The 14,498-nt window shown below is 35.9% G+C and overlaps 4 protein-coding genes across 5 annotated transcripts in view; 2 read left to right on the forward strand and 2 right to left on the reverse strand.

The window, feature by feature from the left end:
• Positions 1-671, reverse strand: part of LOC125213980 — a 2,960-nt gene extending 2,289 nt beyond the window's left edge. Inside the window, exons 1-2 of the mRNA XM_048114807.1 lie at positions 396-671; positions 155-307 (exon numbers count right to left, since the gene is read on the reverse strand). Of these exons, the coding sequence (XP_047970764.1) occupies positions 155-307; positions 396-536 (294 nt within the window). The 5' untranslated portion in view covers positions 537-671. The remainder of the gene's footprint in view (positions 1-154; positions 308-395) is intronic.
• Positions 672-1,806: 1,135 nt separating this feature from the next.
• Positions 1,807-4,004, forward strand: LOC125212105 (GDSL esterase/lipase 7-like). Its single transcript, XM_048112161.1, has 5 exons — positions 1,807-2,277; positions 2,586-2,713; positions 2,809-3,048; positions 3,265-3,520; positions 3,600-4,004. Exons 1-5 carry the CDS (start codon positions 1,944-1,946, stop codon positions 3,833-3,835), a joined length of 1,194 nt encoding a protein of 397 aa, XP_047968118.1. The 5' UTR covers positions 1,807-1,943; the 3' UTR covers positions 3,836-4,004.
• Positions 3,911-6,125, reverse strand: LOC125212107 (calcineurin B-like protein 7). Its single transcript, XM_048112162.1, has 9 exons — positions 6,063-6,125; positions 5,336-5,454; positions 5,139-5,221; positions 5,007-5,066; positions 4,815-4,923; positions 4,670-4,722; positions 4,501-4,581; positions 4,316-4,428; positions 3,911-4,221 (listed from the first exon to the last, which is right to left on the reverse strand). The coding sequence occupies exons 2-9, from the start codon at positions 5,424-5,426 to the stop codon at positions 4,152-4,154; spliced, it is 660 nt and encodes a 219-aa protein (XP_047968119.1). The 5' UTR covers positions 5,427-5,454; positions 6,063-6,125; the 3' UTR covers positions 3,911-4,151.
• Positions 6,126-11,589: 5,464 nt separating this feature from the next.
• Positions 11,590-13,932, forward strand: LOC125214398 (SUN domain-containing protein 5). Of its 2 annotated transcripts, none has more exons than XM_048115405.1 (4): positions 11,590-11,882; positions 12,091-13,373; positions 13,444-13,529; positions 13,603-13,932. In XM_048115405.1, exons 1-4 carry the CDS (start codon positions 11,690-11,692, stop codon positions 13,814-13,816), a joined length of 1,776 nt encoding a protein of 591 aa, XP_047971362.1. In that variant the 5' UTR covers positions 11,590-11,689; the 3' UTR covers positions 13,817-13,932. The 2 variants fall into 2 exon arrangements, with proteins under 2 accessions (XP_047971362.1, XP_047971363.1); XM_048115406.1 differs by having other exon boundaries at positions 12,160-13,373.
• The last annotated feature ends 566 nt before the right edge of the window (positions 13,933-14,498 follow it).

Consider the following 14,498-nt stretch of genomic DNA (forward strand, 5'->3'; position numbering starts at 1 on the left):
CCTAATCCAGACAGAATCTGACCTCAGCTTCTAGTTCACTAACCAACCAATGATATATGATCAAAATTCAAGATTTAACAAACAAAGAGCCAAGAGGGAACATCATCATCCAATTATTATTGAAGAATAGGGAGTAATTGGGGAAAAAAGATACCTCCTTTACTCTGCACATGAACATGATCCGACCCGCATTGGGCCCGAAGACTTCCCTCCTCACCCGGCAAACACCGGCGCTGCAGCCCCCGCAGCAAGGCACTCTGACCCATTCATGGGGCTTCACCTCGTCCTCCCACTTGAAAAAATTGTCCTAATAAAGACAAGAAAAGGGGTTGAGTAAGTAAAGTAAAATCTTAAAAGAAAGAAGATGGAAAATGGGATGAAGAAGAATGAGAGACATCGGGGCAAGAGTAGAAGTAGCGATCGGGGTTTGCTTTGGTGTGGGACTGTTTGCGGCGGCAGCTTCTGGCATTACACCTGGGGCAGATCAAGCACCACTCATACTCAGGACTCGGATTATCGGACCACAGCCCACTCATTTTTGCAACACAGGCGTTTGATTTCACGGACTCATTTTCACTACAAAGTTGCCGTTGTTAAAGCTGTGTGTCATCAATTTCAATGTTTTTTTGGGATTTTGTAAACGGGAGTATTAGTATTCATACATTAATATGAAAGCTTCTTTGAAAAGATTTTTTTTTTGTAAGATGTTTTTCTACAATTCCTACTTTATCGTGCAGGAATTTCTTTAAATCAAAATTATTGGGGTACTTTTTGTAACAGTGAGGAGACGAGATCGAAGGGACAATAATAAACAAATACTCTCTTCCTCCGTCATTAGAAGTCTCATTTAGAGCATCCGTAGCAGTGGGTTTGTCCGCCATTAGGCGACGGAGGGGCGGACGCGGACGAGCGCTGCGGACACCAGAGTTCTGCGGCATTCTAGGGACGTCCGTCGTGACGTCCGCCATTACAAACTCTATATATACGAACTTTTTAAAAACTCTAACGCATATATTATCGTCGAAAATGAAGACCTAACATGTACTTTGTTTGAATCGTTTTTGGGTTTGAGATGTTTTTTTTTTGTGAACTATGTATTTTTTTAAAATTTAAATATGTATGCTTTTTTTAAAAATAAAATCGTTGTATTTTCCCCGTATTCGTGTCGAAAGTTTAATTCCGTAAATTGCATATTTGAGAATTTGTTAATTTTTATTATTGTGGATGTCCGCCATTGTACAGTGGAATGTCCTTAAGACGTGGCAGTGCAGTGGGAGGTCCTTATGACATGACAGAAGGTGTTTTTGCGAAGTCCGTCGGGACATCCATTCCACTGCGGATGCTCTTAAGGGCGGCACAAGTTTTAAGAAATATTAAAAAAAGTGAGTGGAAAAAAATTAGTGAAATAGGGGTCTAATTTGTTAATATAGTTTGCTGTGTATTTGAAACTTGAGATGATGTTAATATAGTGACTAATTACATTATTTATATAATATGTTTATTTTAGTTCTATAAAAATAAAAAAATTGAAGTTTGTCAAAATCATTCAAAAAATTTATTTTGACTACGGAAATTTTTACTGGTCATCTTCATAAATATACCTCGATTAACAATTTATTCTAGAAAATAAAACGATAGTCAATGCACGTTACTAATAATTTAAACGGTGAGGTATTTTCGATAAAGGCCTCAAATGATGTGACAAAATTGATGCGAAAAATCAAGCGAAATGTACATACAATTGAGTATGTAAAGGAGGATCTCTGGAGCTATGGCAGTGACACAAAGCCAATTCGATGTGAAAAATACACTGAAAGAAGCTCAAGATTATTTGATCTCACCGAAGCAGCCATGAGCAAGGGCATTTCTGGACTTCCATCTTTATTCAAACCGCTTAAGATATCCCGCCATTGCACATCCATCTCTTTCTCCCTCTCTTTCCCATGCTGAAATTCATGGACTTCTTACCTCTGACCTGCTTACTTCTCATCACAATCTTGTTTCTTGACGCCACTGCGGCCCTCCAATTCCCCCAAGAAGTCATCGCTCAGCTCTCCAATCACACTCATCCTTCCTCTCCAGCACAAGCGCCGGCGCCCATTTCTTCGCCGCGCGTTCCCGCCTTGTTTATAATCGGCGATTCTTCCGTCGACAGTGGCACCAACAATTTCCTCGGCACCTTTGCGCGCGCCGATCGCCCCCCCTACGGCAGAGATTTCGACACCAATCAGCCCACCGGCCGCTTCTGCAATGGAAGAATTCCTGTTGATTATATTGGTAATTTCACTTTTTTGGGGCTTTTTTGTGAATATGAATCTCGATTTTTCAAAGTTTATTGTCCTGTGCTTTGCTGGTGATTGCAATCTTGAACTTTCCCTTTCTCTGATTTAATGCCTTTTTGGAAGGTAAAAACTAGGGTTCTTGATTGGTAATTTCTTAAGTTAGTGCTTCTTGGTTTTGATCTTGAGAATAGGCAAAGATGAATTCGAGGTCATGATGGTTTAGGCATTGGAAAAGAATGATTCTTGGATCTCCAATACCCCTTTTCTTGATCTCGCTTTTTGATGAATTGATGGTTTGAACAGCGCTTCGTCTTGGGTTGCCGTTTGTGCCAAGTTTCCTATCGCAGACTGGCTCGGTCGATGACATGATTCGAGGAGTTAACTATGCTTCTGCTGGTGCTGGGATAATCCTTTCCAGTGGCTCTGAATTGGTAAAGAAAGTTTCTAGTGCTTCAAATGCTAAATTTGTGGATTGCATTTGTTTCTTTCATTACATAGTAATATTGTTTCAAAATATGTTATGCAGGGACAACATATCTCTCTCACTCAGCAGATCCAGCAGGTGATGGATACATTTCAGCAGTTTATTATCACCATGGGAGAGGTTGCAGCAAAAAATTTTATTTCCAACTCCATTTTCTACATTTCGATTGGGAGCAACGACTACATACACTACTATCTCCTAAATGAATCCAAAGTGCAATCCTTGTACCTGCCTTGGAACTTCAACCAGTTCCTAGCCCGGGCAATGAAGCTCGAGATTCAGGTGATGAATCTTCACTGCCCTTTCTGCTTCTGCATTCACATATCTATGGTAACCTGCAAGGATTATGCTTTGTCATTTCTTACTCTTCATTTCTTTTGGAATCTTTTCTTCCTTGTTATTGTGATCTTTCCTATGTTTAAGTGAGTGTCTTTACTTAGGTAATGAAGGAAATATCGAACTTGTTATTAAAGAATCTTGCTATACTTTGTTTTGCAGAATCTGTACATTGCAAATGTGAGAAATGTGGTTGTAATGGGACTAGCTCCTTTGGGATGTGCCCCTTATTACTTATGGCTGTATGAGAGCGAGAATGGAGAATGCGTAGAGATGATAAATGACATGATAGTGGAGTTCAACTATGCGATGAGATACATGGTCGAAGAACTAAACCACGAGCTTGAAGGGGCCAACATTGTCTTCTGCGATGCATTTGAAGGCTCAATGGACATAATGAAGAACTCTGATCGTTATGGTGAGAATGTTAATCGCTCTGTTTCATATCGTGCTAGGAGAACTTGCATCTAATTCTGGATTCCCGGTTTCATTTTCAGGGTTTAATGTCACGAGTGAGGCATGCTGCGGCCTAGGCCAGTACAAGGGTTGGATACTGTGCATATCTTCTGACATGGCTTGCACGAACGCCTCTGGCCATATATGGTGGGACCAGTTTCATCCAACGGGAGCTGTCAACGAGATCCTTGCTGATAATATCTGGTCTGGCCTCCATGTAAACATGTGCTACCCCATGAATTTGCAGGAGATGGTAGCTCAAAATGCCAATGATTGACCCCTCAAATAGGCACGATACATTCTTCACTCGATTGTAGAGAATTTTCTTTTCTTTTTGTAAGTACAGATCATAGAAGAACAAACTATTGTGAAAAGGCAGTAGAAAAAGCATTTGTATTACAAATTACAATTCATTGAGAAATGAAAATGGTTTTGTTTACACTTTACAACATGAATCACACTTTGCAATAGCCTGGTGTTGAGAAACAGAGTATTATACATTAAATTTCAACATATTGCTGCTGCTCCAGTGAAAAATCGTCCTTTTCTTCCGCGAAACTGCTGAAAATATCTAAAGAAATTGGTTTATGGTTTCAACAGACCAGTTCCGAGTCAACTACTTCAGTCTCCATGACAAAGTTTGGAAATGCTAGAGTTATCTCCCTGTGATTTGGACCAAATATATTAAGGTGTCGTTAGATTCAGCTCATTACCTTGTCGTACTGAGAATGAGAATTGTGGTGGTCGACTAACTAACCTTAGATGCGGTAGAGTCATGTTCTTTGTAAGGGATGGATACTTGGCTACCAAGTGTTTCCACTCTTCTAGGTCGATTTTCCCATCTCCATTCAAATCTGCCTCTTGAAGTGTCTGTGGGGAAAAATAGTAATAACGTAAGCTTCTGATTTCAGAAAGAAATAAAAGGAAAAACAAAATCTTTACCTTGTCAACTATTGCTTCGACATCATCTTCTGAAAGTGACAATTCCGATTCTCTGAGAGTAGCTAGCACCATGTCCTTCAACTAGAGATTGTAAAGAAGAGTTGTGAGTCAGTGATTGCAAATAACAACATTTCCCAAGCGATGTATATTATTGCGTTAAAATGATCACCTCTTCTCGTTCTATAAATCCGGTGTGCCTGAGATCATACAGATTGAATGCGACTGCAATGGGACCTTTCGTGTGAGCATAAGAACAAACTATTTGTAATGCAACTGCAACGAAATCCTCAGTCATTCGGGATGATCATACTTACATGCTATTTTATCTTGTTGTGGGGTATCTGGGTGAAAGATGTTTAGTGTCCTAACAAACTCCCCAAATTCTATCACCCCATTTTTCTTTAGATCAAACAGAGTAAACAGCTGCAGAAACATCATCAAATTTATCAAAATTTTCATCATAGACTCTTGTCTGTTCGAAAAGATGAATGACAACATATACGAACCCTTTCTGCAAGGATGTTCTTGGTGCTGCTGCAATTGAAAAGTGCAAGCAAGAATTCTTCCTGTAACCAAACAAACTGTTAGGCCTAAAATACATTGATCTCGTCGTGAATGAACAAAGAAATGAAACTTACCTTGTGAATTCGGCCATCATCAATAATTGAACTGCTCAGTTGCTCAAACAGGGAGTGGAGCGCCTCTACTTCGTTCATGTTAACTGCAACCATTACCAATGAATAGTTATGAATGCAAAAAAACTAGAGTTGAACTTTCCATAGTATGCATTGGATCAAGAATGTGAGGATGAAATAATTTTGAAATTTCGACTCACAAGCCGTCTCAGAAGCAAGAACTGCGTGGTTATCGAACCCTGAAGCTTGCTTAGCTTTCGATAAGCAAAAGCAGCTAGTTATCGACTTCATAATGTTGACGAGGACTTAAAAATTCCAACTGCAGGAAAAGTTTATACAGAATCAACTTCCAGATTTCACACAAAATTGTAACATGTGTAGATGAATCATCATTCATAATCTCATAGAAATCTTGAGGCTTTCAACAAAGTAAGATCAAATGACTTCAAAAGATAAAGATCTGCACTTCTAATCAGTTGAGATCCCAATAACTAATCAATATTCTGAATCATTCAGCAAATCATTATCAATAAAAAAAGGAGTCCCAAAACTTTATATAGAAAAAAGGGGGAAAAAGTAGGTCTTGACAATAAATTTCATAGTCTTTTCAAAAAAAGACAACTTTTTTCAATGATCACCAATAAGGAAGCAGCTTCTTGCTACTTAAAAAGTTGGACCCAGAAAACATACTAGTATTATGAAAATAGTCAAATATTGTAATAATCAGACCACAAACAAAAACAATCGATTCACAGAATCACAGTTAGAAATTGTTCATAATTGAAAAAATTGAAAAATATAGCCAGCCCAATATCCAAAATACCCAAAAAAATCCTCAGCCTCCACTAATCCATGTATATGTGTTTTTGTGTGTGGTGTAGCTGTGGGATTTGAGGGGAGAGAAATAGAAATATGAGATGAACTTACCAGTTTACTTCTTTGATGTGTGTGAAGGTATTGGCTGAGCATCATACATCAGTTATATTTATAATGTAAAGTTTACCATTTGACAATTCTTTATTCAACTTTCTTGTTGTAACTCCCAATTCAATTTTCTTTTAATGTGAATTAAATTTGGACAAAATAAAGACTATGCTGCCACGTCTTTGAAATCAATGGCCCTTTTCTTTCTAAACAAATCATAAAATAAACTATTTGTCAGTCCATCTATAAAATAGTCTCAATTTTTTAGTTAAGTAGTCGACATAAATTAGTCCAGATCACATGAACAATCCTACAGTTATTTTTCTCTCTATCTATTTCCTATTTTTTCAATTTTAAATATTGTTTACTAATGAAGACTATTGAGATTAAATATATGTAGTATTTTTTCACCATTTTCATTGAAAATGTGCAAATAACATTATCAAAATAATAGTATATCACACAATCTCAATTTTTAAAATGTTTATCAGTCTTGACTCTTGATATTAATTCATACCTTCAAATGGGAATATGTTTCATTTTAAATCATACTAGAAATAGTTTTAAGAGGTTTGTTTCCTTTTTCTTTTTTTTTTCTCTTTCCCTTTTTGGAATGTTGAAGAAGTCTAAATGGGGTGGCTTTCATTTTCTTTCCAGGTAATTTCCTTTTTAAGTAGTATGCTGATAATGCATCTATATATGTCAGCATATATCTTATAATATTTGACATTTGACATTGTCATGCATTTAATGTTCATGTGGTTGACATTATTATACTCCAAAATTCACCTTCTTTAATAAACCGAAAGTGAGAGGTGATTGCAAAGAGGGGACACCTTGCACTTTCCTTATTAAATTATAAGGGTTGACATTGTCACAGTAAATCTACAATTCTAACAATATTCAAAATATTATAGCCATATATTTATGGAGCAATTTTCCCCTAAATCAACTAGAACGTACCCAACTTTAATTCAAGTAGCAATTTGCAAGTCAATTTCACTTTGGCAAACAAAAAGTTATAGTATAGGGTATTGAGGTCCCTAATACTTACATTAGTTGTTTTATCAATAATATATAGAATAGATTAATATATTTCATTATTCAAAATGGTCTTTTAATCATATCTTTATATTAATTTACAATCTTGAAATCTTGATCCATGATTTGTTTTGAGGAATCCAACTCCCAAGGAAAGTATATGCTGGCTGGAATTTTCAAGGTATGGAGTATCATCACGTTCTAATAAATTAAATGAGTATATTTTTAAATGGCATTATGAATTTGAACAATCTCTCACAATAATAATTAAAAAAAAAAAAAAAATCATTCATTCCAATCACTATTCATTAAAAATAATGATTAGGGCCAATTGGATCGTGGATATAGACAAGACAAGAATTAAAAAAATGAATCGATAATGCCATATCCATCAAGGTACAACATTTTAATATAGATTTTAATTAGGTAGATGTCTCTTTCTATTCATTTCATAATGCAGGTATGTTGACTTTGACTTATATAACCATATTAATGTCATCAGCTAGCAGCTAGTTAAGCGACCAAATATATATATAGCATTATTTAAGTCCATTAATTTCTTCATCGACCGACAACGTGTGCATTACATTTCAAAATATATTACAACACGAAGTCCTATTTTTTAGCACGAATATTAATAAGTGTAAATTGAAAAAGTTAATGTAATGCTAATATACATCTTTTCATAAAATATAAATAAATTGAGTTATAAGCATACGTATAAAAGTGAATGAAATTCTTATTTGCTAAACCGATGAAATAATAAAATGTGACTTCTAAGGTGAATAGAAGTTGACCTAACAAATAGCTAACGGGGTTGAATTCAAGAAACTATAGGCCCATATAAACTGTTATTTTTGGGCTATAGAGTTTTCGGGAATGGGCCCTGGCCCAGAAATTATGTACGAATAGATGATAAATCTGAGTTAGCCCAAAAATTATGTAGAGTTTGTTAAACCTAACAACTAATATGATATTAATGTAATTGTGCTAACATTCGAATTCAAATACACATCCTGAATTCCGTAATCCAATATTTCAAAGCCTCGTCAATTCAATTTAATAAAAAATGTGTCTTCATTTTATAATTGATACGTGTTGTCTGATATTCAGTAAATAACAATTTTAATATTTGGAGCTTCAAGAAATATCCGTGGATTGTTAATTTTACGCACTTGTCAATTTGGTAATTAAGATGTTTGTGATATTTCCTTCAGATGGTTAAAAGAAATATTAGTTGAATTATTTCGTTATTCGACTCTATATATCAATCAACACTAAAAAAAAAGTGCATGTTTGCGACCACTATTTTGCGAGCACACGTCGGTGCTCGCAAGTTTGCGAGCAGAATACGAAAACAACATCCATTTACACTCATTGTTTGCCAGCTGTAATAAAATGAGGGATTAGTGCTCGAAAGTTTGCGAGCAAAGGGTGCTCGCAACGTATTTATCCTCAACCAATTTTTAATATTTTTTTAGTAAAATAAGTTATATATTCACGTATTCTTTAGTAACTTACCAAAATAATTACATCTATCAGAATAAATTTAAGTGATATACATAAAATCAGTTTAATTAGTTAATCTATCATTAGTCTTTTAAATATAAATACACTTTTCCAATATCTTTTAGATTTGGATTAAGATTCCAATTAGGAATCATCAAATCGAATCATCTATATATGTAGCTCCAATTCAATCTAACATAACATAGCATCTCTTGTTTTCAATATTTGTAACAACTTTGAATAGCATAGCATGGATCCTCAATCATCAAGGCTTCGCCATCGACGTGGGTTGCCGCCGCTACCACCGCTTCTCATCCCTCCCTACTATCCATCACCGCCACCACCACCACTGGTTCCTTCAACTTCGTTTGTTCCACGGCCGGCTCCACTAGTTCCTCAACAACCCTATTGGATGCCTCAATTAGGTTTACCTTTCCCTCCTCAGCCGCCACAGCTGCCTTTACCTATACAAACCCTACTACAACATCGCATCCGCCTCCATCCCCTCCTCCGCCATCCCCACTTGAATTGAGGGAAAAGATTCTCAAACAGATCGAATACTATTTCAGGTTTTATTTCATGTTTCGCGTATTTATATCTATTTTTTTAGTTTATTTAATTTTACTGTTGCAAGCAATATATAAGTGTTACCTTTACGCTGTCTGCAGTGATGAGAATCTTCTAAGAGATGATTTTTTGAAAATGAGGATGGATGAGAATGGATGGGTTCTGGTTCAAGTGGTCGCGGATTTTCGAATGGTACGTAGCAATGTCTTGTTTTTATAATTTGGCATGGCTAAATTATTTATATACATAATGACTAATAATCAAAGTTTGATAATGTAACAGATGACTGCAATAACAAGGGATATTCCACTTATTCTCTTCACCATGAGAGGATATTCACAAATCGTGGAAGTGAAGGTTTGTTATTTTTTGTGCTATATATTTGAAAGGAATTAAATATGTTTAAGTATGTGTTTGTTTCAATTTGTAGGGAAAAAAATTGAGGCGACGTGATACTTGGCACTTGTGGTTAAGTTATTGGGACCATGGCAAATTCATCACCAGAAATAAAGAAACCAAATTATATTTTATCTAATTTACAAGACTTATGTATGTTTTTTAATGTTAAAAAAAAAAAAAAAACTAAATAGATATATATATATATATATATATATATTGTTTGTAATTTAGTTTGTGGATCAAAGATTTTTCGCCTGAGATTTCGACATGTGTCTTTCCCCGAGATTTTTGGTGTTTTTGATTTGTAGATAATTAATTGAGTCTATATATAATTGGTTTTTATTGTGAGAAACGTCTTTAATTTGTATCAAAAACCCTAACTCAATATATTTCACATAGAATAAAAACTCTAATAAGTGTATCTAGTGTTCAGCAAACATGAATATATTACATATGAATATATGATGATACGGCTATACTCGAAAAAATCTTTTACAATGAGTTATCTAAAAACTTTTGTAAAGAAAATCAATGACTGCCCATATATATTCCACGGTTGGGGAACTAAGTCCTCCATCTAATGATAATTATTGTAAGCTGCCAGAAAATATCATAAATCGTTAAAAACGACTCAGAAAATATGTTCATCGGAAAATAAGAAGTACTAAAAGGTGTTTACGTTGCCAGAAAATATCATAAATCTTTGTAGATTTGTCACATTTACCTTCACAACTCGCAAAAAAGAAGTCTCAGATACTGATGGACAAATCCATCACCAATTATCAAATATTTGTCAGTGAACAGTGTTACTGATGAAATATCGACAGATTATGGATGTTGGTAATTAGGTTGATGCTAAATAATTTTATAGACATATTATGTCGTCGGTAATATTACATACTTCCATTTTGGCGGATTATTCCATCAGGAAAACGCATTGGCAATTTTAGACCATTCTGTCACTAATTCCGCCATTGGTGTTTGTGAAATGGTGTCTTAATATTCGCACAATGATTTGAAATTTGCATGATAGTAGTGATTTGCTATTCTGATTGTTTATTCCAATTATTCCGATTAAATTATATTTTTATTATTTTCCTTATTCAAATATTATTTTGTTCATGACAATATCTACTATTATTATTCAACTCCACATCTAAAACTAATATTACATTCTTATTTTAGTTTTATGTTTGATTATTTTATACAGTTGGTATCATGTAATTATTGATAGCATCAAAACAGTGCATGGCTTGTGATTTTTGCATCCATCAACTAATTTTTTTTTCTCAACAGGTTTTTAGTCCTAAGAGAGCTAGATGGTAATGTTTTTTTCTTTAACAACTAGGGAAATGCCTATATTTTTGTAATGAGCGTGTTGTACCACAATTGATCTCACCACATTTTAATTAGTTGAAGCATACAAACTATACAAGATACAACTAATTAGAAAACGAGTTGGGATTTTTATGAATAAATAAAAATTATACAATTTTTTTAATATGCCAAATTGGGGTAGTTTATTTCAAATAATACTCGAATCCGTTCAATCCACCAATGTTTTTCATCTTTCCTCAAAAAAAAAAAATATTATACCTGTACAGGCGTACTATAAAAATGGATATTTTTAGATAACATGAATTTAATGCAAAATTGGTAACATAGGAAAGATATAAAACATAAATAATTCAAATATTATTAATAAAAAATGGGTACAGAAATGATTTTATCAAAAATACAATGGATTATTTTTATGGAGTGGATTGTATCGGAAATTATATTTATTTTTAAGAGAAAGTAAAGAGAATTAAAGTTTTGAATTTTTTTTTATATAAATCGGAAAAAATTGTGACATCTCCAATTGTCTTATTTATGTGACAATATAATCCAAAAATGAAGATACGATTTGAAACAGATGCGCACGTGGAAGTTTCCGCTACTAATAGGGTCCCACAACCTAACCTCATTAACTAAATTAACTAACTAATTCAATCCAAAATCAAAAAAAAAAAATTCTAACAAATTTCCGTCGCCATAGAAATTGCAGTCTCGATTATCGCATCCTTATTGAAGAACATTGCCGATTGTGAAATGCGAGCTTTAGACAATGAGAGATGAAGAAACCTCGCAACGTTGATCCGACGAAACCCAATCACAAATCCTCCAGAAATAGGGCTCACAAACTTGATTGCGACAGAAAAACCGCCAAGAGAAGCTTCTACGACCTCTCCATCCCTCTCTTCTTCTCCTTCTGGTGTGGCATTGTCTTATTGCATGCTAAATTTGGCATCACTCGCGGAAATGAAGGTATCCCTTTTTTCTATAATCGTAATTTGTCCAAGGATTGATTTTTTTTTTATTGCGTTGAAATTGACTGAGGAAAGTCCTGTATGAAGGAATTTTGTTGATTAGGGCAAGTTTAATATTGTGGGAATTAGTTAAAAGGTGGTTAATTTTGGCAATTGCAAGTTGTAAATTATGCAATGTTTGGTGGCTGAGATGGGATGATTTTCAGGTGATTTGCTTGCGTGTGGGGGGATGTGTCTCGATGAGAAGTTGCGTAACAATAGTGTTCATGTTTCAGAAACTGGATATGAGAATGGAGTGGTGATGGAGCAAGATGTGTCTGTGATTGTTGAGGATTTCCCGGTTCATCCAAATGTGGAAGATTTGATCAGTGGGGCTAGTGAGCTAGAAGAGCTCTTGTCCATTGTGCTTGGTTATGATTCCTTCACCTGTCAACTCGAACCACACCAAGAGGTCGGGAAAATCGAGCCAGCAGAAGCACAGAATGGGAGGATTCACTTGACCTACCCGAATTTCGATGAGTTCAAGTACATCTCCTCCAAAGGAAAGATTGGTTCTCCTCGCCAGCTTGTCAACATCACCCACCGCCTTGAGCCCGATGGGACGCCCTACAACTACGCCTCAGCTATAAAGGGGGCGAAAGTGGTTTCTCATAACAAGGAGGCGAAGGGAGCCAGCAACATACTGGATAAGGACGACGACAAGTATCTGAGGAACCCCTGCTCGGTCGGGGGAAAGTATTTCATCATTGAGCTTGCTGACGAGACTCTGGTTGATGCTGTAAATATAGCAAATTTTGAGCACCACTCATCCAATTTCAAGGATATAGAGCTGTATGGGAGCTTGGATTACCCGACTGAGGAGTGGGACACATTGGGGTCGTTCGCTGCTGCAAACTCTAAGCATGTTCAGTGTTTCAAGCTGCCGGTGCCAAAATGGGTTCGGTATTTGAAAGTGAACTTGTTGAGTCATTATGGCTCTGATTTCTACTGCACACTGAGTGTGGTGGAGGTTTTTGGAGTTGATGCTATTGAACAGATGCTTGAGGATTTTATCATTCCCGACTCTTCTGCTAATGGAGTGTCGAATCGCAATTTGACTGCACTGCCTTCGGCAGTACCAGAACAGAGCTCCAACGCCTCTGCAACCGGTTATGTTGCTCATCCGGTTGTGGAGCCTGATGAGGGGCAGCATCTCATTGTTGATATTCCGAAGAAACCGGTTTCTGGAAGTGGCCCGGCTGATCTTCTGCACAAGGCTAGGCAGCTCCCTCATAGCAGAGTGCATGCGGATGCTGCCCTTAAGGTCCTGTTGCAGAAGGTCAGATCACTCGAGTCGAACCTGTCGGTGCTGGAGGACTACATCAATGAACTTAACAGGAGAAGGGTGGATTATCTGCCTGAGCTCGACAAGAAGCTAAATAAGTTCTCTGCTCTTCTGGAGAAGACAAAACTGGAGATGAAAGGCCTCTTGGAGTGGAAGGAGATTATGGTATTTACACATACATGTACACTCCAATGTGCTTTGTTTATTCACTTAACACACTCTTTGTTTTGTTCAGGAAAAAGGAATCCTCGAGCTGGAGTCGTGGAGAACCCTCGTCTCTATACAGATGGAAATCTTGGTCGATCAAAACAACATGCTGAGGTTTTTTTTTTTTGCGTGTATTTTGCTCTACAAAACCATATTTCCACCACTTTGAATTGAATATGTTGTGCAGATTGGAGGTTGAGAAGGTGGTGCAAGATCAAGTGAGTTTGGAGAGCAAAGGGCTAGTCATTTTGACAGTGGGCTTGTGCTTCGCGCTCAAGATGATTCTTGAGAGGCTAACGAAGCAGTTCGGCGCTCCAGCGGCTGGCCAGTCGAATGGAGGTTGGATTTTAGTTGTCATGTTCTGTAGTATGACTATGCTTATTCCTCTATTCTACGGTTAGTTTCCTCATTGTTGATCTCTCCATTTCTTTATTCTTTTGAGTAATGGCCTTAATATATAATCATGGATTGCATTTGAGTTTCTGCTCATGTAATGTGTAATGTTGAATTTGGGATTGATAGTATTTGTCTATTTGATGTGGTTTTGTTATTTTAGCAGTGCTACTCATAGTTTCTGTTGTATACTCTTTTAAGCATGTTTGATGTTGAATATGCAAATGATATTGTCATTAAAAACAATACTCCCTTTATCTGCTATTAATTGACTCGATTTGACTCAGCTAAGGTTTTAAGAAATATTATGGAAATTAGCTAGAAAAAGTTAGTGGAAGATATGTCTTATTTTCATATAATAGTTTTATAATAAAATGTGAGTGAGATAAAATTAGTCGAATATCGGGTCCATTACTTAAAACTAGTACCCAGAGTTCCATTTGAGTTCGGCTAAAATTTCAAGAAATATAAAGAAGTGGATGGAAAAAGATAATAGAATGAGAGATCAGTTTTTATATAGTACTATATTATTTTCATAATAAAATGTGAGTGAAATGAGTTTGTAAAATATGAGATCGACCTATTATTATAGTAAAAGTGAACCAACACTCCTAATTGCAGATGGACTAAAATGATAAATCAAGACTCTTAATGACAGATGACGAGATGAAGGGAGTAAAAATCAATTGA

Source organism: Salvia hispanica, chromosome 3 (assembly GCF_023119035.1).
Source record: "Salvia hispanica cultivar TCC Black 2014 chromosome 3, UniMelb_Shisp_WGS_1.0, whole genome shotgun sequence".
NCBI lineage: Eukaryota > Viridiplantae > Streptophyta > Magnoliopsida > Lamiales > Lamiaceae > Salvia > Salvia hispanica.

Excerpts from the sequence above, each read along its gene's own strand:
- LOC125212105 (XM_048112161.1), top strand. The coding sequence starts at position 1,944 with ATGCTGAAATTCATGGACTTCTTACCTCTGACCTGCTTACTTCTCATC. Across the intron at positions 2,714-2,808 it reads TTTCCAGTGGCTCTGAATTG|GGACAACATATCTCTCTCAC; the intron begins GTAAAGAAAGTT and ends TATGTTATGCAG. Across the intron at positions 3,521-3,599 it reads GAAGAACTCTGATCGTTATG|GGTTTAATGTCACGAGTGAG; the intron begins GTGAGAATGTTA and ends TTTCATTTTCAG.
- LOC125212107 (XM_048112162.1), bottom strand. The coding sequence starts at position 5,426 with ATGAAGTCGATAACTAGCTGCTTTTGCTTATCGAAAGCTAAGCAAGCT. Across the intron at positions 5,067-5,138 it reads ATGATGGCCGAATTCACAAG|GAAGAATTCTTGCTTGCACT; the intron begins GTAAGTTTCATT and ends GTTTGGTTACAG. Across the intron at positions 4,582-4,669 it reads GATTTATAGAACGAGAAGAG|TTGAAGGACATGGTGCTAGC; the intron begins GTGATCATTTTA and ends TACAATCTCTAG.
- LOC125214398 (XM_048115405.1), top strand. The coding sequence starts at position 11,690 with ATGAAGAAACCTCGCAACGTTGATCCGACGAAACCCAATCACAAATCC. Across the intron at positions 11,883-12,090 it reads CATCACTCGCGGAAATGAAG|GTGATTTGCTTGCGTGTGGG; the intron begins GTATCCCTTTTT and ends GATGATTTTCAG. Across the intron at positions 13,374-13,443 it reads TGGAGTGGAAGGAGATTATG|GAAAAAGGAATCCTCGAGCT; the intron begins GTATTTACACAT and ends TGTTTTGTTCAG.